We start from the raw sequence: 23,873 nt of genomic DNA, 5'->3' as shown, positions 1-23,873 counted from the left end.
AGAAATTCTGTCAGTGAAATAAGGTAAGATTTATTTTAAAACTGTTTATTAGTGTTATTACTTTTCATTTCTACTCAGAAAACTTAGCTTTAATGGTAAAATTGTAATATTATTAGTGTTTACGCTTTGTAAATGCTGAGGTGAGTTTGAGACTTGCGTTCTAAGTTTAGTCAGTCAGCTCCACAACTCTCCTTTCTGAATCGATTGTAATGTTTTTTTATGTCCATCTAGATGGAAATAAATACGTGTGGAGAGTTTATCAGATACCTTTTTAGTCTCGTTTGTTTAGTAGTTTGTAAAGTATGCAGCAGTTTTACACAAATAAGTGATTAGTAGTGAACCTAAGCTAAGCTAAGCTACCGGAGCTGTTTGTTACATACTGCAGCCATGTGGTTTGAAAAGGTTGCTAAAGGCTGCTCTCAAACTCCAAAGTTAGATTTTATGCATGTAATCTTGAAATCAGTTATATCTTACTTGTTTTACTTCAATACTGTCTAAAGTCTGCTTAGAAATCACCGTAGCTTTGCTCATAATAGCATTACATTTTGCATTACTTGCATTTAGCATGACTGGCTAAAGTAAGCTGAGGCAGAAAGCATAAAGGTGAAAGAGAAATATTATTTTATCTATAAAATATTTCTGTCAAATTTGCATCATTTTCTAAAAAATTGCTGCATTTATTTGAGAGACTAAAGTATGCTATGCTACCATATAGGTGCATATAAGTAGATAACATGTCAGTCTGGGCAATTTATAACTTCTTTTTTTACCATAATATATTATTTTCTGTGGTAATTCTTACTTGTATCAGTAAAATATAGTTTTATCTATAAAATATTTGTCAGATTTGCATAATTTTCTAATGTATTGCAAGATATATTTGAAAGGGACACAAAAATATGGTATCAAACTTTTTTTGAAAGCTTTTTTTGAAAGCATACAGGTGCATAACATTTCAGTCTGTGACTATTTACAACATTTTTAAATATAACCATAGCATCAAGTTTTTTCTTGTAATTATTGCTTCTCTTAGATAATTATTGTTTTATGTGTAAACCATGTGCCAGATTTGAGAAACTTTTGTCATATGTATTGGTTCAGTGTACTTGAGTTTACTTCTAAACATGAGCCTGTGGACATTAGCTTCTCTGGCAAAAACATATAGTGTTTGTGATTGAATTCTACATATATGTAATTATTTTTAAAATAACATCACTGTCACCACCTTTATTCACTGTAATCTCTTTCTTTTATTATTCTGAGATGGATGGAGACAAGGCTCAATATTCATGCCTTATGGAGTCTCTGAAGAGGAGACGGCGGCTAGGCCCTGACGAGCTTAGACTTATTGCTGAACATGACAGCTATGAAGATCATGAAGGCATGACCATTGAAGAGGAGGACTTCATGGACATGGAGCTCTTGGATGAAGGGGAAGAAGAGGATGAAGAGGAGCAAGATGAGCAGAGGGATCAACCAACAACCTCCTATCGGTAAATGCATGTATTCCAATAGTGTGTATTTGTAAATGTGTGTGTGTACATATATGCTGACAATAAATGTCAGCATTTGCACCCACACACACAATCAGGGCTGCCAACAAAAAGTTAAAATTAACAAAAGAGTACAAACTGAGATTATGATTTTTACTAATGTTTGCTTTCTTTTATGGGTTTGGTTAGTCTTTCTTGTCCCATGTCAGGTAGGAAGCGGAAACGCTTTCCTGACTCTGTATCCTTTCCTTCCTATGCTGATGTAGACACAGAAGCACCAGAGCCCATACCATTTAATCCCTCTCGTCCAGTAGGCATAGATCTGGAAAGTGTGCATAGGGCTGTACGGTCAGCCACAAGTACCTTGCGTGAAATAGACTTCTTCAAGTTGTTTTTCACGTACACCATCGTTGCCGAGATTTGCCAGTTTACAAACTCTAAGGGGTGGGAGCTTGTACTGAATAGGCCGTCTTATGCGAACCATCATGGGGCATGGGAAGAAGTGACCCCGGATGAATTCTACCGCTTTCTTGGGCTCCTTATTTACATGGGTTTCACGTCCCTGCACAGCATTCACAGATATTGGGGAACCAAATCTCTTCAGGGTTCATGGGCCAAGTTATTCATGTCCCGTGACCGTTTCAAGGAATTGATGGCAGCCCTCCATGTTGTAGATCCTGCCACAGAAAATAATCTTGATCGTCTTAGGAAGTTGCGTTACCTGATGGACCACCTCAAAACCAAGTGTCAGCAGCTTTTCCAGGCTGATGAAAATCTGAGCATAGACGAGAGAATGGTAAAATCAAAAGGTCGATCAGGATTCAAGCAGTATATGAAGGGCAAACCTACTCGCTGGGGTTTCAAATTGTGGGTCATTGCAACTTCAAATTCGGGATATACCTTAGACTTTGATGTTTACACAGGAAGTCTTGATGGGCGCGTAACTGATTTGGCTATAAAAGTGATCGAAGACCTTGTGCAGCCATTTAAAAATCAAGGTCACACAGTATGGTTTGACAACTTCTATACATCACCAACTGTTATGGTCCGACTTAAGGAGTGGGGAATCAATGCTTGTGGGACATGTAGGATTAATCGTAAGAAATTCCCAGTGGATTTCAAAGATGTCAAGAAATGGGAGCGGCAAGCTAACCGTGGTGATATGAGGTGGTGTAGAATTGACGGAAATGTCTTAGTAGTTCAGTGGAAGGACACGCGAGCAGTTACATGCCTCTCTAATTTCCACAATGCTAATGATTCATCAGAGGTTTCTAGGATGGTAAAGAATGGTGCCACGTGGGACAGAAAAGTAGTCCGTCAACCAGCTGTAGTAAAGGACTACAATAAACACATGGGAGGTGTTGACAGATCTGATCAAATGTTAAACACATACAATCTGCTTCAGAAAACTCAAAAGTGGTGGAAAACACTTTTCTTCCATTTTGTGGACATAGCCGTCGTTAATAGTTTCATTTTGTTTCAGGACTGGCATCATTCCAATCCAGCATCACGTTATGGGTTTAGTTCAGCAGGCTACAGCCAGATAAACTTTAGGGAAAATCTGTCACGCCAACTTGCAGAAATTGCCGTCGATTCAATTTTGCCATCTCAGCTTTCAGTAGCTCCAACCACTTCCTCATCGTTTTACGTCACCCACATTCCTCGGATAGAGCAAGTATCAAGAAATTGCTGGCTTTGCTACAACAAATTCAAAAAAGAAAATAAAACAAAGATTGCATGCATGGCTCCTGAGTGCCAAGGTAGAAGATTTTGTTTAGTTGGCAATCGAAACTGTTTTCAGTCTTGGCATTCTAGCGAAGGAGATGAGTTTCGCAGTTAGACCTACACAGGGCTTCTGTCTTCTACTGTCAGTCCCTCTCATCCTTCCTCAACCCCTGTGTTTGTGTATATGTTCTTTGTTTCTCTTTCTCTTCACAGGTCAAAGTTCAGTGTTCATTGGAAGGAGGTAATTTGAGGTAATTATCCATTGTGCATTGTCTGTTAAATATGTTGTAGTGAATTTTTGGCAAAATGGCTTAGATGAGATTTGATATCCTGTTGCCTCAAAACTGTTTACTGAATTGTTCAATGATTATCCTGAACAAATAATTGCTTTTTCTTGTATTGTTGAATTGGATTATTTGAAAGTTTGTTTTATGGAGTGATGTTCTTCAGTAGTGCTGAACTATATTGTATTGTTGTTTAGAAATTATTTATAGAATGAGAAGTGTATATAATTCTAATAAAAATCTTTAATTTTTTTGAACTATACACTGTTGTTAGAGTGCTTATTTTGTCAAATACATTTTATCTGCTGTCTTATTTCAAAAACATGAATGTTGACAATTTAGTAATAATTAAGAAAAAAGTACACTTTCATTGGTTTATAGTGTATGCTGACATTGGTAAAAAGTGAGGTGAAAAAGGAGCTACACGGACATTCTAAATTGCTAAATGACACCTTCTGCTAAATTGATCATAACTTTTGAATAGAAGATGATAGATTCAAAATTATTATCTTGACAAATGGCTCACAAAATTGCAAACATTTAATATGTTCTATATTGTTATCTATATTGCACAGAAATGTGTTAAAAATGTAAGTATTTATGAATTAAATAAAAAACGAGAGATTTTTTTAGGTTGATTTTGAAGGTTTTTTGTAAACATTTATTATATTACACTTGAAAAACATTGTGTTTCATAGAATTTTAAAGAACTGATTCTCCTGGTTATAATGGTGTGTGTATATGCAGGTTTTTTTTTCATAAAAGTACACTTTCATTGGTTTATAGTGTATGCTGACATTGGTAAAAAGTGAGGTAAAAAAGGAGCTACACGAACATTCTAAATTGCTATATGACACCTTCTGCTAAATTGATTATAACTTTTGAATAGAAGATGATAGATTCAAAATTATTATCTTGACAAATGGCTCACAAAATTGCAAACATTTCATATACTCTATATTTTTCTCTAAATTGCACAGAAATGTGTTAAAAATGTAAGTATTTATGTATGAAATAAAAATTGAGAGGTTTTTTAGGTTGATTTTGAAGGATTTTTGTATAGATTTGGTTATATTACACTTAAATAACCATACTAAGTTTTATATCATTTTAAAGAACTGATTCTTCTGGTTATAATGGTGTGTGTATATAGTCTATGCTATGTACGGTATTTACACAATAAGGTTTTTTCTATGACCATGTTACATAGTGTCCGAAAATGGAATGTTCCACTCAGGCATGAAAGGGTTAATGTTTCCCACCCACTGGGTGATGAAGGCTGGTGAAGATGATGATGACGTACCTGCTAGCAAACACGGCACTCAGGTTATCCAGGACTGTGTTGAGTTTCAGCTGCAGATCATTCAGGATTTCTGCTGCTTCTGAGTCCAGCTGTAACACACACACACACACACACACACACACACACACACACACACACACTCTGATTCAATGCCATTCGTTTTGTTCACAATACGAGGGAGAGATGATGGAGAGGAGGAGAAAGGAAGGAAAGGAAGTTCTAATCACTTCTCAGAACATCTCCACTACTGTAGTTTCTCAGAAGGTTTCAGTGACCGCAAAGGAAACACACACACACACACACACACACACACACACACACACACACACACACCTTTGTGTCGGCCTCGGTCTCGTCCTGGTTCGGAGATGAAAGTAAAACAACGAGACACAGAGACGAATGATTATCACATTAAAGAAAACAGAACTGTGAGTGCAGAGCAATCATCATCATCATCATCATCATCATCATCATCACAGACCAACCTGTTTCTCCTCGTCTCTCTTTTCAGACTTGTGAGAGCAAACACACACACACACATGGTTAAGAATCACACACACACGTTAGACTAGAGGATGAACAAGCCTCTGTTCTACTGTAATGGGGAGTTTGGGAGGAATAAACAATGCAGCCAGACTGAATGCAGATGTGAATTCCAGATGTGAGTCACAGCATGAAGAAACACTCTGAGGGAACGAGGGAAAAGATGGAGGAATATAAAATGACTCATAAACAAGTAAAGTCTACACACACACACACACACACACACACACACGGGTCAAGATTCGAGGAGAGGCGATCACCATGGTTACAGGAGTACCGAGGAAACTTTGGCGTGATGTTTCCTCCTCACACTCTCATGATGTGAGCTACAGGCATGTCTGATTCCTGAATCGATTCTTTTGAGCTGAATCACACTGTGGATCTTTTTACATTAACATTTACAGCACTGAGCATTTCTTGATCTAACTCTAATACATTTCTGACCATAATGAACTAATATCACGACTTCTAGACTGTAATGTTCCAGCAGACATGATGAAAGCTTCCAGATTTGAACCTTAATGATATCAGTCCTGATGAATCCAAATGGAAACGTCCTGATATTTAACCCTGGACGTTAACACTGACCTGATGTAACTGGTTCAGAATCAGAGAAACGTTCAACTCCAAATGAACAAAACAACAGATTTATATAAAAGCAGTGAGAGCAGGAGATGTGTGAGAACATGTTCACACTGGTTAATGTGAGGAGCAGATCTTTAGGATTAACATGCAGCAGTTCTTTAGTGCCTGTGTGGCTCCTATTCACATTACTTGAATAAAACTGTCACAAATCCAGCATCTCTGTGCTCCCGGAGCTCCTAGCTATGTTTATGTGCCACGCCCTTGTCTCCGGGAGCACACGGCAGAAGCCGTTCTGAGCCGCTGTTCATGTGTTTGATAAATACTTTGGTGGTCATGGTTTGGAATGTTAAGAATCACGTCTAGTCTAGTGTGAGTCTAGTTTGTTACACACACACACACACACACACGGTCACTAGGACACAGATGAATGGAGCTCTGGGTTCCTGGGTGGGAGACTAAGCCTTGTTCTACACACACTGCACGCGAGGAGTGAAAAGCAAGACCGACCTCGTCCTCTTCCTCACTGTTCTCCATCTACAGAAGCAGGGACGGAGAGCGTTTAGAGTTCGGACTGAATCACACGTTCATGTTATACAGATTAAAGGATTTGATTTGATGGATCATGGATCTCCAGGGTTTGTACACAATATAATGATTCATGAATGATAGACCTGAGATGGTTCTCTTACTGCATGTCACACACACACACACACACACACACACACACTGAGGGACTCCGGCTCCAGAATCATTAATGTCATCCCCATAAAAAGCACAGGGAAAACTGGACCAATCAGAGAAGAGCTCAGCTCTGTTTACTAAACCCATCAATTATGAACTACCTCTCACTTTAAGACTGAAGTAAACACACATAATGGAATGATTGCTCATGTGGGATCATGATGATAGGATCTGATCTCGTTTCAGGATGACGAGCTCTGTCGTCAGGTACAGGTCATCAGAACTTCCTAAAACCATCTCATCTAACTCTCGTACCTCTGACCCCTCCCGGTCTGAGCCGCTCCGCTCCTGACGAGATGCACGGCAGCAGCACAAACACACAGAACACACACCGTACTGAGATCCAATACGTCCCAATATTTATGAACACTCTCAGAAACGTGTGGTCAGACTGATAATGAGCGCACTCACCTGAACCCCGTCCATCTGACGAGACAGGACACAGAACAGAATGTTTCATATCTGACATAAACACACACACACACACCTAAACACATTATACACACACACACACACACACACTCTCCTTTTACAAACCTCTACATCCATCTCCTCTGGTTCCTCCTCATCCTCAAGCTTAAGAGAAAAACCAGCACAGAATCAGTGCTGCACCACACACACACACACACACACACACCTAGAAACACTGTCAGACATGAACTATTCACCCTACTGCAGAACTCAAGTCAGTCCTGAATCTAGGCACTGAAACCTTTCCTTTACACGTTACCCCTGGAATCTACTGGTAGGGGTTCCATGTAGCCATAAACAGGTTCTAATAAACGGTATTGGACTGACGTGACCTGATGTGGTGTGATGCTGGCATCATTTTGTAACATCAACGTCTCAAAAACTTGATCTGAGATCAAAACCAAACCATGGGCGCTGGTGTCCTCAATCTGTCTCGCGTGTGTGTGGTCTGAGGAACTCAGTCAGGGCTGTTTTTGCCATCACAGGTAAACCACCATCCCTCACTACACCTCACCTGCTTGGCTCCCATGAACTCAAACATCTTCTCCAGCATCACCCGGATCTGCTGTACGTTATTCATCAACACACACGGCTGCACAGTGAGAGAGAGAGAGAGAGAGAGAGAGAGAGAAATGATTCTTACATTAATATCAACTCCATTCATTCTATTTACTTCACCTGTAACACATCAACTATACACCAATCAGCCGAAACATTAACACCACCCCTGGAAAATGTGCAGTGTGACATCTACTCTGCTCCATCAGCACTGGTCACGCTGGTGGAGGTTCCTCATGGTTCACGTTCTGATCAGCATAAAGACCTGAGGGACTTTGATCAGGACCAGATCGTTACGGCTCATGAGTACCCACAGAGGTCCGAGGAGGGACCAGCCATGTTTTCCCTTTGGAAGAGATGGACCAGGATAGAACCAGATACCACAGGAACCTTTTGACGTCTCTATGGGTCAGAGCTGTTCTGGCAGCGCATTAGGAGGGTGGTTTAATGTTATGGATGATTGTGTATTTATATATGTAGGTGTGAGTGTGTGTATGTGTGAGTGTGAGTTTCTCACAGTCTTCTCCTTATCGCAGTAGGAAGGGAAGCACTGGGACAGGATGGTGCAGTACAGCAGCAACACTTTACTGATCGTCTGACAGAGAAACAAAAACACTCATGAAAACCCTCCACTGTAGAGAAAATATAAAATAATCTACACTGTACTGAACTAAAGAGGAGCACACTGCACCACTGGAGTTACAGTTAGAAAATACAGTGAGTAAACAGAGAGGAAGAATCACAGATGATACCACATTTAACTATAATGTCCAGCAGGTGTTCACATACTTTTGGCCATACAGTGGATATAAAGACTGGATCATTCTGGATCTGTGAAGTGATTCTGAACCAGTGCTGTGAGGAGCTCTGTACCTTGGCAAAGCGACGGTTGTACTGGCCGATGACGGTGAGGTCGGGACAGTCCAGCTTCTTGATGATGTCAAAGCTCTGGTTGAGCTGGGTGAAGACGTCCACCACCGAGCAGGAGAACAGAGCGTGCTCAGACGTGGGCTGGAACTGTGGAGGTCAAGGGGTAGAGCAGGAGAAAACCTGTCATGCCTAATACATCTGGATGCAGGTGTGTGTGTGTGTGTGTGTGTGTGTGTGTGTACCCCGTCTCTCTTGTCCCTCTCCAGGGCGCCGTGCATGAACTCCAGGGACACGTCCTCATTCTCTGCCAACCACTGCAGGACAAACACCACAAACCACCTACAGAGACACAGAGCAGCCACGCTCAGGAGGAGATCCATCAGAACCATGCTGTTCCAGCCTCCACCACGCTTCAAGTACCTGTTGTTGTAGGTACGTCAGTACAAGTGAAAACCACATATTGTTGAAAGCGCTCCAGTGACCGAGGGCTCTTTAACCTCTCCAAAATGAGTCAAGGACTGAACAATCTAATAGTGCAGAGTGTAGGAGGCACTGGATAGGGTTTGAGTTCATTAAAATGTGTGTGTGTGTGTGTGTGTGTGTGTGTACTCACGTGGGGTACTCCGGCACGGTGTTTGAGAAGGCCGGCAGCTCTTTGACGTACTCGTTGAAAAGCCACTTCACTTTGAAATGGAGGTTCATGTACTCCGCACTCTTACACAACCTGTGTTTCTCATGCTCTACACACACACACACACACACACACACACACCAGTTACACAAGCTAGTCATGATATCTGTGACAGACTTTCCCTATAAATTGAGATGTTGCTCCGCATTGAGACTTGGTGCAGATTTGCTACTGGATTCAGATCGGCTGACTAGAGAGGCAGTTAAAGTGTATTGTCATGTTGATGGAGGCAGCCTGAGATGACTTGTGTTTTTCTGTGTTGGAATTTTCATCAGAAGATGCTTTATTGTGCTCAAACGAGGAAGCACGTGTTCAGTGAGTGAGAAACTGTGATGGATGGAAACACCTCCACCTGGAGCGAATAAACGCTCAACAACAGGTGACCCGTCAGTTAATAAAAACTGACCTGCACCACAAATGAAAACATGGCAGACCCCAATGCTGAATGAAGCATCAAAATCAGATGCAGCTGTAACTGAGGTCCTGACTTCTTTAATAGTGCATATGAAGGTGATCCTGGTCCTGATCCGGTGATTTAGATCAGTGCAGCAGGGATTGTTTGATCTCAGTCTGATCTAGCTTTGCTTGTTCTTTATCCTCACGTGTGCAGGACAGTTAGAGTTCCGTGCTGATTGTGATGAGGTGTTTATGAGGTATGAGGTGCTACAGGTGCTGCTTACCGGCGTGAAAATAGAGCTTGCGGATACGGAAAATGGCGGGGGCTGGACCGGACAGGTAAAAGATGAGAGAGATGAAAACAGAGAGACGGAGACGTGAGCAAGGCAGGAATGAACGAGAAGCAGAGTCTAGTCCGTAACCCTAGTGGTGGCACTTCACCTGAACCTTCATAAACATGTCATATCTTACTGTATAATGCTGACACGTATCTGAAGTCAGGATCGTGTCAGTACTTAATGAGGAACTCTGGCTGGTTACAGTGTTATGACATGTTTATGACATGCTTAAGTCAGTTTTAAAGTACAGAACTAGCCTAGAGAATCAGGAGCTACTACAGGCTCACAGCTCTGAATAATTCTACACACACAGTGCAACAGCTGCACCACATCTGCTCTGTTCAGCATCTAGGGAGTGAATTACTAGATACAAAAAATTAATAAATAAATAAATAAATAACCCCAGGTGACCCTAACGACCTCGAGATCGTTACCGTTCCTCCAGTGCCTGCTCTCAGAATAAGCATGAACTAAACGAGAGAGAGAATATGTTGAGGAATGGAAGCAAAACAGAAGCATGAAGCTGAAGGAGGAAAATGACTCGACACACACACACACACACACACACTGTTTCAGTACCTTCCAGTGCATACTTCATGTCCTGAGCAAAGAGCGTCCACATGACCTCTGCACTGACCCTCCCGACGTTCAGCTCCTGAGGAAACCTAAACACACACACATGATGAGTTAGAGCAGCAGTGCTGTGTGTAGGTGTGTGTGAGTGTAGGTGTATGTGTGTGTACTAACTGGTTTATAACAGGAGTGTATGAGTTCCGGTCCTCCTCGATGATGGACACTATGAGTGTGATGAGTTTAGACCAGAAGTCCAGGTTGAGGATGCTCGGCCCCACCTCCTCCTCCTTCTCCTCATCCTCGTCTTCCTCTTTCTTCTTCTGTTAATGAACAACAGCACAAACGTCAGGGCAGCAGCTCTCACTCAAGTACTACATTACCCATAATCCCTCAGCAGAGCACACCAATCACAGGCATCACTGTCTCTCCAAAGAGCTTTGACACAAATGGAAGAACACGCTATGCTCTCTGTTTTCCTCCACCACGCCGTTGTATGTGCCTTTCCTTCCACAATCATAGCAGAGTGCGTCTGCAGTGTGCCCAACCCAACAGTTCTTTAAACTAAAGCGTTCTGAGATGAGAATAGTGTGGGTGCAGCACAGCTCCAGGGTTCTGATCTGAGGTGCTGTAGCAGTGTAGGGTTTTATACGGGATGTGTGTGTGTGTGTGTGTGTGTGTGTGTGTGTGTGCACTCACAGACTGGCTGTGGGTCTGGAACTGGGTGCTGTAGAGCTCGGTGCAGTTGTTGAAGATGTACTCGTATGTAGAGTTCAGACACGCCTTCACACAGTCCCTCACCACATGAGCGGCACGGGGCGGGGCCTGCTGCTCCTGTACCTGAACACGCAACACACAGTGTGTCATAATACACACACACACACTCTCTCTTATATGCTAGTACAGACTGAAAGGTGTGAGGTGTGTGTGTGTGAGGTGTGTGTGTGTGTGTTACCTTCATTCTGAAGAAAGTGATGCTGGTCAGCAGGTCCACAGTGGATTTGAGATCAGACAGGCGAGGTTTGCTGCTGCCCGGGAAGTTATTCTACAAAAATAATAATTAGCATGAATGCGTTACATCTAAATAACCACAGACACCGAAATACAGACGGTCTGCACTCGAATCAGGAGCAGTTTGGTATAGCAGAGTTGTGTAGTGTGTGTGTGTGTGTATGATGTGTGTAGTGTGTGTGTAGTGTGTGTGTGTGTGTGTGTGTGTGTGTGTGTAACTCACCCTGTAGGACGACAGGTCGATACGTAGAGAGTTGTGTAGTTGATCCAGCAGTCTGATGAAGCGCTCCCTCTGTTACACACCAGTACACACAAACACACATCAGTGGAACTGGTTTTAAACTGGGAACAGAGAGGAGAAACATCCACCAGTTCACCCACTCCCACTCACGTTCACCAGGCTGAATCAGTGAGTGGATTCTTATTCATCTATAGCACCCTCATCATCTAACATAATCTGCTAACAGTCCCTCACCGCACTACCCATGAGCACTTGCTGTATATCTGGTCGTGTTTACTGTCCTTCAGCTGGTTTTATTTATCATCATTTATCCTTCACACAGAGCAGCAGATCCTCCATGTGACCCTGAGCTGCTCTTAGCCAGCAGTCTGAACACACACACACAACACCAGAGAGAGAGAGAGAGTCCTTGTGTGGAACATGTGTAGGAGGATCTATAGGTCAACGGACAAGGTTCCCGTTTTCCACTGAGATATAAAACCACCAGCAGCATATACCGCAGTGAGAAACCCCCACACACACACACACACACACACACACGCTGCCAAGGCTTCGGTTTTACTTCAACTGTGATTCACACAAAATTACTGAAGCAGATTCTGACAAACATTAGAAGATGTGAAAACCCTGGACCTGGCAACCGCTCCCCGCTCCACATTTACACCTGCGTATGGACGGAGAAGCCAAAAATACAGGGACATCTAAAATATAACAACCCTGAAACAGAAGGGGTCGAGTACTGAGCCTGGTGGTAACCCGGACACAAGACGAGTTCAGGTAGTGATTAGTGAGTGTGTGGGTGGGTGTGGGTTCATACTCCAAAGTTAGATGCTGAGAAGCGGTCGCTGGCGGAGACGCTGGTGGTGGAGGTGGGATGAGCAAAGAAAGCGTTGATGTTGGCCAGCAGGGTGCTCATCACAGCTGGAACACCAGGACACATGTACTTAGAGGAGAGGCAGGCGAAGTGTCTACAGAGAGGTAAACGGAGGGTCAGTCCTGAATGATCCACCCTAAATCATCACAGGTGCTAACACACACACACACACACACACACACACACACACACACACACGTACGTCATGGCCTGGTAGATGGACTCGACACCATAGCGGATGGCAAACTCATCCACAATCTCCTGCTCCACCTCGTCGAAATAAACCTTCCACGCGTCGTCGCCTCGAGCTGAAGGGAGCTTCACCATGCCCTGCCCCTCCACATCCGTCAGGTAGTGGAAGATGTTCTACACACACACACACACACACACACACACACACACACACACACAGGACGTTACTCCTCACATCATGATCACCAGTGAGCACGACGTTCCCTTTCTGCACATAAGCTTCGACCAGGTGAGCAGCGCTGGCAGGTGTATCTTCTGTGCACCTGGAGGATCGAATCCACCTCACATGCTCCTCACACCCAAACCTTCAGTAATCAGCGCCTCTGACCAGGTACCTGTGGGTTTGGTCTGGCAGTTGCCATGGTTACTTACGTTAACTTACGTTCCTATTTTAGACTTCGAATCGGAGAAGTCGTGCTTGTGTGTGTGTGTGTGTGTGTGTGTGTGTGTGAGTGTGTGTGTGTGTGTGTGTGTGTGTACCTCGTGCAGGCAGGTGTACTGGACGTGGTATGGTGCTACTTTCTCCTCGCCTTTGATCTCCACACTGATCTGCAGCCTGATGGCCCCCGATACGGCCGATTTATCTGTGCGCTTCTCTGCACACACACACACACACACACACACACACACACACAGTGTTCTGAGCTGAGTAAATAGTTCTGTGTATATAATAAATAAAGTAACGGATGAATTTGGGGCGACTCGGCTCGGACTTTCTGAGCTGCGTTAGGTGGATTGATGAGCATGAGTCTGGATCAGCACACAGTGGGGGTCCACATCAAGGTTCTTCACATCTAACTGGAGCTGTGAGTGGATTTACACTAGCCGAGCTACACCAGCAGGATCTCAGTGAGCATGATTAATACAGAGAGAACATGCTCAAGGGTGTATAGAGGTGGAGCAGTGGTCAGCTGGTCGACTGGGCGTGTCTCATAGACGGAGGTTTAAATGGGAACTCTCCTCCTACTGAACATTCTTACAGCTTTACTTGATCCAGCATGAGGAATGTGTTTGTACACAGGAAGTATTCAGAATGAACCTGCTACACTGTTAGATTTATTCCCACATGCAATAATACCAAATGATTGTAAGTGTGTAACCGTACCGAGGTTGTACCACACGTCCATCTCTCCGCTCAGGGTCCGAACCTCGATGATGCTCTGACCCAGGAAATCGTCCGACTCCCTCTTCAGCCTCTGCTTCACCCGGGACTTGATGTCGTCGTCCTCGTCCCACACGCGCACCTTGATCCGATCTGAGGAGTTGTGGCACTCGCTGGAAACAACACAAGGGTTCATGTTCACACCAGCATTTCCATGCTTTACCACTGTATCCTGGTCAGGGCTGCGGTGGGTCCCAGCAGTAGTGGGCTACAGTAATAACAGTCATACGCATTCCTTCACTTTATTTAATTCAGTAAACGTACATTTACATTTTCTGCCTTTAGCAGACGCTTTTATCCAAAGCGACTTACAGTTATGACTGAACACAATTTTAAACGAGTGACTTGGCAACTTGGTGGTGGTGGGGCTTGAACCGGCAACCTTTTGATTACTAGTCCAGTACCTTAACCACTGAGCTATCACTGCCCATGTACATCATAACACTCAGTCTACTGTACTGTCCGCTTCATCCTGATCAGAGTCACAGTGGGTACAGAGCCTATCCCTAGAACACAGCCTGTGATAGGCTGTGAACCCGCTTCCTGGAGCTGTGCAGCACCAACACTACCTGCCGTCATGATTAGATTATCAGATCAGTATCAGACTCACAAGTTGAAGGTCTCCTCCCAGACGGGGTTGAGGTTACCGTAGATGGTCTTGGTCCTCTTTTTGGTTTTGCCCACCTGCACCGTCACGTACGGGTCACTGGAACCAGTGCGGTCTTTAGCCTGGAGACCCTGAGCGCTCCGTACTGCACACACACACACACACACACACACACACACACACACACAGTGTATAGTTTCAAAGAATAAATACTACATGGGCAAAAGTATATAGACACCTGATCTCTCTGCTACTCCACCTGTACAGGTGTTACACAGCGACTGGAAGCCAATTTTGTCTCCTAGAGGGCGCCAGCTGACTGGTAGCCCCTATAAAACATATAAGAGGAGCGTCCACATACTTTAGGTACTGTGTATATGTTACCTGTGATGGAGATCTTGGCGGACCACTTGGACGTCCCGTCCAGCACGATCTGCTTGACCACCTTCATCTGCTGGGCGTGGTTGAGTTTGGTGATGTTGAAGATGGTGCGGATGGCCTCGAAGATCTCGGGCTTGTTCCTCTCTCGGATCTTCATGCGGTCCTTCATGGAGGAGATGATGTGCTGGTTACGATCCTCAGCTCCCGTCTTACTGCTCTTCTCAGCCGCTCCTGAACACAGTGGGAGGTTGTAACACTTCCAACAGGCTCACTGATCACTGAGAATGCGCCGATGCTTCTGGGTAAAATGAATCCACTTACTCTGTAGGCAGTCTGCATTCAGGAGCTCCTGGCACTTCTCGTGGCATTTGACGCCACACTCGGTGCACCTCATGCCCTGGCGCGCGATGCCCCACAGCAGCCCCTCACACTCGTAGCAGTAGGTAGGGGTGGTGGCCGTCCACACCTCGAAGTTATGGGGGGTTGTGTAGGAGATGGGGTAGATCAGAGCCTGTAGGGTTTTCTTATACACGTGACTCTTCTGGAGGAAACGAGGAACAGAGGCAGAGAGTCAGAGCTCAGAGTCACGTCCTCCAGGATGGTGTAGGTGTTGCTGAACTCCTCCAGCTCCTCCAGCTGCCTCTCATGTCGGACAGTGCTGGAGTCGTACAGAGAGCTTTAATGTGTATGGAGGAACACACTACACTCACTGTATTCCTCCACCACTAATACTGAGAAGAACTGTGTGTTGGTTGAGTGCCCGACCAGGCTGGTAGCACCACCAAACCTCAAATCCTGTCTCCAGGTTTCTGTAGGCCACCAGAAGTACATCCTGGATAATCTACTTACTGTCTTACACCTAGGGGCAATACAAACCTGGAGGAACTGCATGGAATTGTATACAGACATGGCAGGAGGGGGGGACTGAACCCAGGACTATGTTCTGCAAGATTCTGGTTTGACTGGTTTGTGTGTGTGTGTGTGTTTGTGTGTATCTTACAAGATCCTCGTCTTTGAGCGAGGGTCGAGATGCCAGTGAGTATGAGATGGCGGTCTTCCTGGACTGCACCAGCGACTGTGAGAGAGAATAAAAGGTGTCTGTAAGTTCTCCTTCCTAGAACCGCATTAATGACAGATCAGAGAGATGAGATTTAATGATATATTATATTTATTAATTTAAAGCAGCGCAGTCAGATCTGAATCGGGAGCTACACCAGCATCATGTGCAGCTTTTACTTTCCACTGGAAGTAGCTGCTGAGTCACGAGCGCTGCCCGCCTGTGTGTACGGAGCGGCACAAAGCAGATCCACCCTCCACGTCACGAGTAGTGAGGTCCACACGTGTGGGTGTGGGATGAAGAATCATCCTCAGCATCGTGTCTGCTGCTTTTATTAGAGGCGTGACGAGCACACAGCAGAAATATCACCACGGTCGTGAAGGAACTGTTGTATCTGATCTAGCATGAGTCCATCACCTGATGGATGCAGGTTCTAGGTTTGGATATTGTCCAGCTCAGGGGCTCAGGGGTTATTTACTCATGATTACTTAAAGAGGAACAGTTCTACTTCATCTCACTTCATTTACATTAAGTGCTTTATCATGGTCAGGGTCACCACTGAGCATGGGGCAGCATTCCATCACAGGGCTTCGGCTGATCATGTCTGTGTAGATGCCTGCATGATCAGCAGCACTGCTGAGATTCTAACCCTGATCTCAGTGGAGGTGGACTGACGTATTAGGCCAGTCATTCTTATTTTATTCTTATTTATTTCCAGCAGAAAAGGCTGTTCGTGTATACAGGAGGGGATTTGATCAATGCCGTTCTGTAGAATCTTCTGGCACTAGTTTATGTTACTAGTTACACAGAGTTTTTCCCTACGCCTGTTTATCTGTAAGTCCATAAAATATTGATATTCCTGAGACCTAATAGTTTTGTTTTTACTCCACTTACCATAGCCTGGAGGAGGCCCAGAAGAAGCAGAAGCAGCAAAAGGAAAAAGAAACATAGACGTTAGACTGAAGTGTGTATTATTAAAACTCATGAGTCTTTAGTACTGAGCTCATGTTCTCACCACTTCACTAACCAACGGGACCGGCTTCTTTCTGCGCAGATCAGGCATGCTGTCGATCTCAAAGATCCCTCCAGCACCTCCACTGCACACACACACACACACACGTTATTAATATACAGTGTATCACAGAAGTGAGTACACCCCTCACATTTCTGCAAATATTTTATTATATCTTTTCATGGGACAACACTATAGACATGAAACTTGGATATAACTTAGAGTAGTCAGTGTACAGCTTGTATAGCAGTGTAGATTTACTGTCTTCTGAAAATAACTCAACACACAGCCATTAATGTCTAAATGGCTGGCAACATAAGTGAGTACACCCCACAGTGAACATGTCCAAATTGTGCCCAAAGTGTCAATATTTTGTGTGACCACCATTATTATCCAGCACTGCCTTAACCCTCCTGGGCATGGAATTCACCAGAGCTGCACAGGTTGCTACTGGAATCCTCTTCCACTCCTCCATGATGACATCACGGAGCTGGTGGATGTTAGACACCTTGAACTCCTCCACCTTCCACTTGAGGATGCGCCACAGGTGCTCAATTGGGTTTAGTCCATCACCTTTACCTTCAGCTTCCTCAGCAAGGCAGTTGTCATCTTGGAGGTTGTGTTTGGGGTTGTTATCCTGTTGGAAAACTGCCATGAGGCCCAGTTTTCGAAGGGAGGGTATCATGCTCTGTTTCAGAATGTCACAGTACATGTTGGAATTCATGTTTCCCTCAATGAACTGCAGCTCCCCAGTGCCAGCAACACTCATGCAGCCCAAGACCATGATGCTACCACCACCATGCTTGACTGTAGGCAAGATACAGTTGTCTTGGTACTTCTCACCAGGGCGCCGCCACACATGCTGGAGACCATCTGAGCCAAACAAGTTTATCTTGGTCTCGTCAGACCACAGGGCATTCCAGTAATCCATGTTCTTGGACTGCTTGTCTTCAGCAAACTGTTTGCGGGCTTTCTTGTGCGTCAGCTTCCTTCTGGGATGACGACCATGCAGACCGAGTTGATGCAGTGTGCGGCGTATGGTCTGAGCACTGACAGGCTGACCTCCCACGTCTTCAACCTCTGCAGCAATGCTGGCAGCACTCATGTGTCTATTTTTTAAAGCCAACCTCTGGATATGACGCCGAACACGTGGACTCAACTTCTTTGATCGACCCTGGCGAAGCCTGTTCCGAGTGGAACCTGTCCTGGAAAACCGCTGTATGACCTTGGCCACCACGCTGTAGCTCAGTTTCAGGGTGTTAGCAATCTTCTTATAGCCCAGGCCATCTTTGTGGAGAGCAACAATTCTATTTCTCACATCCTCAGAGAGTTATTTGCCATGAGGTGCCATGTTGAATATCCAGTGGCCAGTATGAGAGAATTGTACCCAAAACACCAAATTTACCAGCCCTGCTCCCCATTTACACCTGGGACCTTGACACATGACACCAGGGAGGGACAACGACACATTTGGGCACAATTTGGACATGTTCACTGTGGGGTGTACTCACTTATGTTGCCAGCTATTTAGACATTAATGGCTGTGTGTTGAGTTATTTTCAGAAGACAGTAAATCTACACTGCTATACAAGCTGTACACTGACTACTCTAAGTTACATCCAAGTTTCATGTCTATAGTGTTGTCCCATGAAAAGATATAATGAAATATTTGCAGAAATGTGAGGGGTGTACTCACTTTTGTGATACACTGTATATACTGTATATGTGTGTGTCTATCAATGTACAGAAGATATGAACAAATCATTCCTGTTACAGAACGCCTGATCTCAACTGTACCAGCGTTAAGCATGCAGAGAAATCTGGCTGAAAGAACTAATTATTTAGTACAGACACGCCTACAGACACGCCTACACACACGCCTATAGACACACAGATATGCCTACACACACACCTACAGACACCCCTACAAAACACACCTACACACACGCCTACAGACACACCTAGAAAACACACCTACAGACATGCCTACAGACACACAGACACATCTACAGACACGCCTACAGACACACCTAGAAAACACACCTACAGATACGCCAACAAACACAAACTTAAAAAATCTGTCACTTATGCAGAAGGAAAAACACACAGTAAGACAGACAAAATATACAGACAGACAGACAGACAGACAGACAGACAGGCAGGCTGATAATACCCAGGGTTGATCCATGGCAGTTTGCTTGGGCTTCGATCATTGTTCTGTGTGGAAGAGAAAACATCATCACTCCCATCAGCACACTGTCATCAAAACAGCAGAACATTTACATCCCATACACAACAGGAACAGAACAGAGGACAGGACAGAGGACAGGAAGTGACCCGATCGTTTGGTTGATTGAGGTTCAGGTATAAATAAAAGCAGCAGATCCTAAACTCAGTCTTACGTTTAGGAATAAGGACCCACATCTGGGTTTGGACTGAATACGTGACACATCTGGAACAGCGACCACTCATAAATAAATGATGTTTTTAATGACATACAGCTGTAATTTGTCTCAAGTGTTTGACTCAGGAGGACGTTCTCCACCCAAGCTTCCTCCATCTCAGAATCCTGCAGGATTTATTTAAGCTTCAGTATAAAAGTGCAGTTTTGAGATTAAAGCAGGAATAAAACAGATGAATTATGTTAATATTAAATATGTAGCTGATCGGCTGAGAAATGAAATAAAGACGAGAGTAACGGATTCACACGGACGTGATAACAGAATCTGAGGTTTTATTTGAAGTGAAACTGCTGATGAAACGTCACCTGATGCTCCTCCTGATCTCCATCTGGAAACACACAGAGAGAAACATGCTTCATATTAATCATTATGCCGACACACATCCTAACACAGCGCTTTAATTTTCATTACCCAGAAATACTACGGTGCGTGGATGTGACTGAGGGTATCGATCCTGGGGCCATTAAACTTTCACTCAGATGTATAATTCACTTCATCAAAGTCCTGATGAATTTCCTGCTCTGATCTGGGGGCTTTATTATCAGGATTATTCTGCCCCTGACCTCCAGGAACCTCCAGTGGGTTTATAACCAGTTTATAACCAGTTAAATGAACAGTTTAAATGCTGATAAAAAATTGTGACAGTGGGTGGTGTTGAAGCAGACCTGACTGGCTGAAGCCCTGAGATGAATGGGTACCCTGATTGGAGTATTCCTACCATGAGTCTATCGTTTCTGCTTTGATCCTGACCTGGATGAAGAGCTGAAGCTTTGATCACTTCTCATGGCTGGAGAGGAGCAGATATTTGGGAGATGGGTTTCTGATACCCAAGAGGGTGCTGGATATGTGAGTGGTAAAACAGGACCCCCCACCCCCCCACCCAGCTTATGAATCCGTTTCACAAGATTAAATCGTACCTGGGTTTAAATCCTCCTCAGTAAATGAAGACGTGGTGATCGTGCCAAGGCGTCTTCTGCTCTCTCGTTTCTCCCTGAGTATCTTCTGGAAGCTCCTCATGCACTTCAGCCTCCGAGCATCCCTCTCACTAAGCTCCTCTCCTTCATTCTCTACCACATTATCTACTCCATCACTTCTGGGTTCTGATGTTGTTTCCGGCTCATCCTGAGACGGCAGCTCCTCTGCATCAAGAGAGGCTGTCCGACTCGGACAGTGTTGTACGGTGGCCAGTACATCAGGCGGTGAGGTACCGGCGGAGACCTCCGGTTCTGATGAAAGCTGCACGTCATGGCTGTCGACTGGAGCTGGTACGATTTTAGAAGATGAATCTGATGAGGTGGTGATCCCTTCCTTTGGCTCCTCATGGTCAGAGTCCGTTCTGGAGACTTGAGAATCCTCTGAAGAGTTCTGAAGAGTCTCACAAGCTGGTTCCACCGTCTGACCGTCCACCCCGACTTGAGGCTCACTAGAATGAGGTACAGACGTTTCTAACTTCTTTAGCGCCCCCTTCAGGGTAGATCTGAAACCAAGAACTGCTCTTCCAAACTTCTTAACGTTGAATCCTGTGTTGCTGGCATCACCAGCGCCGAGCTGCCGTTCTTGGACATACTGATCAGAGCTGGTTCTGTACTCTGTAGACGTGGATGCAGAAGCTCCTGGACCAACAGATTCTCCATTCAGAGTGATATGTGTGTAGCTTTCATGTGAAGACGTGAGGGCTTTTTTAGCATGAGCAGCCGTGAAGTGGTGACCCTGGGTGTGAGACGTGGAGCAGTGTTCCCCTTGATGACTAGAACCTTGGAGTTCACTGTAGTCCATAGCTGTTCCATCAGAACGTTCATCCACCTTCCATGAATTAGATCTACTTCTACGTCCATGCCACTCATCACTGGATGGGATGTCCTCTGAACCGGAGTCCTTTAGTCCTTTAGGTTCCCAGGTATCTACTTGTCTGATGAAGCTATGTGTCTCCTCAAAGCTGACTCGTCTGGAGTACGGACCTTTTTCACTACGTTTCATCTCTTCAGTTTGATTCCTGTTCTGTACCTCAGGTACCGGCCCTGATGAGGCTCCTTCCAGATCAGAGACAGACCTGGAACTCTGGTCTGAGGACAGTGAGCTTGAACTGAGACATTCCTGTAAGTCTTGGTGCTCGTGGTAACCAAGGCTTTGCTTCCTTCTGACTGTATCTAAGGGTATATCTGAGGACTGATCAGTAATACCATGGTGGAACGGCTCACATACTGAATCATCAGTGCTGGTACATGTAGAAGCTACGCAGGACTCTTCCTGTCCTGAATGTTGGTTAGATTCTCCTCTGAACACTTCACAGCCTGGATGTAGGCCACAGCTCTCGGCCGTGCGTTCATACGCATGGAGCTTCTCACAATGCTTGTAGAAGGAGCTCTCAGAGCTGTGATGGGTGAAAGGTTTGGGTCTGGATTCAGACTTTGTGCCTGAGCGAATACCCTCGATCTCCATCAAAACCGCATCCACACAGCTGGAAACCTCTTCAACAGATCCACAAACTGAAGACAGGTACGACCTGAGGTCTGAGATCTCCTCCTGGACTTTACTGATGCCTCGTAGTTCCTTGAGTATGTGCTCGATGATGGTACTCGATTCCTCCTCTGGTTCTGCTTCTGCCACTTCCTCCACAGTCTGAGAATCGTTCTGCTGCGTGGCAGCGCCATCATCAAGTGTTAATTCAGATCCACTGACCTCTGGAGTCGTCCGCACTTCTGTTGGATCGGACTGTTGCAGCGTACAGGGGATTCTGATTCCTCCCTCCTGGTTCAACTCAACCTCGCCCACACAACACACCCGGGCGACGTGGTTGTGCCCGTCTGCTTTTGTGCAGCTCTCAGCAGAAGCCACCTCCCTGCTGTAAGACTCCTCAATCATGCTAACGTCCTCGGCCTCTTCCTCATCTTCCTCTTCAATGCCAGCGTAGTTAAGTTGCATGGCATGGCCGGCGTGATCAGCAGAGCCCTGCAGGAGGCGGTGGATCTTCCCACGGAGCAGGATGGCTACTCTCGGGTTGGGCTGCCTCCTCTTGGGCGCCACCGTCCTGTTTTTGGGACGGTCGTACTTCGGGAAGCCTGTCCCGTCCTGGCCGTTGAAGCGACTCCGGGAGAACATTTTAATATGGTGACTGGACACCTATAAAATCCTGCCCGCTGCTCTCTCAGTGTAAGTCACATGATCGTTCCAACCAGGCTGAGACTTAAGAATCAGTGGATGAACGTCTGTGGAATGAGTCCAGGGCTGAGGAGATAAAACCAGGATTTAAAAGTAATAATCACGTAGTTATAGGATTACGATGATTAATAAGAACTGCATGTTTAATGTCATGTTCCCCTCTTATTGAAAAGCGGATGCTTCTTTCAACTGGTGCTTGAACTAGCAACCTTCTGATTACTAGACCAGGACCTTAACCACTGAGCTGAATCTGTCTGAAGTCAGCAGCAGAAATCACGTCCTCGTTACTCCACGTTTCTGCGGCACCGTTTGAAAGCTCACGCTTTTGCAGGACCGCACGGATTCGGAAAACGTAACCATGACAACCTCGTGCTACCTGGGTCCAGGTTCCCCAAATCACTTCTCCCTCCATCAACATCTCCACCCTCCTTCTTCTGCTATTAGAACACGAACCAGCCCTGTTACATCCATCACAGGGCAACACACTCACTTAAAGAGATTCAGAGCGGCCAATTCATCTACTGGAATGTTTTAGGAGGCAGAAGGAGACTGATACTACCTGTGCACTGTGACTCCTGCTTAGTCCTGATCAGGGTGGCACTAATCTACAGGCAAATTAAATTAGAAGGAAAGCATGTGGAGAACATACCAAACTCATCAGACAGTGATTAAAGACTGGGCTTAAACACAGATGGACAAACCGTTGGAAAAGAAAGGAGGTAGATTTTGCTAACTAAATGTAATGGGTGGAGGAACTGGCTGACATGTGCTTCCTCTCAGACACATCTGGCCAGCCATCACAACTTATCAAACTTCTACTAGTGCAATATCATGGTGCAGCTGGACACATCTGCAGGAGAACACTGAGCTTCAGAGAGAAACAAAACCATCCCACCCATTCAGTGCAGACCTGATCATGTTCTCTCAGGTGTTCAATCCTGGTTTAGGAGAACATGCTCATGTTAGAAGGTTTTACACCTGGTGGTCCATTCATGCACTGATTCAGGGTTGGTTTAGGAATGAGATCAGACCGAGCACGATAAAGTGTGTTGGAAGCTGATAAAGTCTAGAACCTGAGGAGCACGGG

The 23,873-nt window shown here is 44.9% G+C and overlaps 1 protein-coding gene across 1 annotated transcript in view; it reads right to left on the bottom strand.

Moving 5' to 3' along the window:
* The window catches only part of LOC134335765 (protein unc-13 homolog B), a 59,930-nt gene that overhangs the window by 3,781 nt on the left and 32,276 nt on the right, over positions 1-23,873 (bottom strand). The window contains exons 11-31 of the mRNA XM_063018358.1: positions 19,933-19,955; positions 17,169-17,250; positions 16,097-16,210; positions 15,418-15,637; positions 15,100-15,327; positions 14,719-14,860; positions 14,052-14,221; positions 13,427-13,542; positions 12,897-13,060; positions 12,638-12,788; positions 11,803-11,871; positions 11,524-11,613; positions 11,268-11,408; positions 10,746-10,891; positions 10,578-10,663; positions 9,187-9,313; positions 8,816-8,912; positions 8,577-8,720; positions 8,221-8,298; positions 7,660-7,737; positions 4,806-4,894 (exon numbers count right to left, since the gene is read on the bottom strand). Coding sequence (XP_062874428.1) covers positions 4,806-4,894; positions 7,660-7,737; positions 8,221-8,298; positions 8,577-8,720; positions 8,816-8,912; positions 9,187-9,313; positions 10,578-10,663; positions 10,746-10,891; positions 11,268-11,408; positions 11,524-11,613; positions 11,803-11,871; positions 12,638-12,788; positions 12,897-13,060; positions 13,427-13,542; positions 14,052-14,221; positions 14,719-14,860; positions 15,100-15,327; positions 15,418-15,637; positions 16,097-16,210; positions 17,169-17,250; positions 19,933-19,955 — 2,555 coding nt within the window. The remainder of the gene's footprint in view (positions 1-4,805; positions 4,895-7,659; positions 7,738-8,220; positions 8,299-8,576; positions 8,721-8,815; positions 8,913-9,186; positions 9,314-10,577; positions 10,664-10,745; positions 10,892-11,267; positions 11,409-11,523; positions 11,614-11,802; positions 11,872-12,637; positions 12,789-12,896; positions 13,061-13,426; positions 13,543-14,051; positions 14,222-14,718; positions 14,861-15,099; positions 15,328-15,417; positions 15,638-16,096; positions 16,211-17,168; positions 17,251-19,932; positions 19,956-23,873) is intronic.

The sequence above is a fragment of the Trichomycterus rosablanca genome, chromosome 21 (assembly GCF_030014385.1).
Source record: "Trichomycterus rosablanca isolate fTriRos1 chromosome 21, fTriRos1.hap1, whole genome shotgun sequence".
Taxonomy (NCBI): Eukaryota; Metazoa; Chordata; class Actinopteri; order Siluriformes; family Trichomycteridae; genus Trichomycterus; species Trichomycterus rosablanca.
This window is presented reverse-complemented; position numbering and strand designations above follow the sequence as displayed.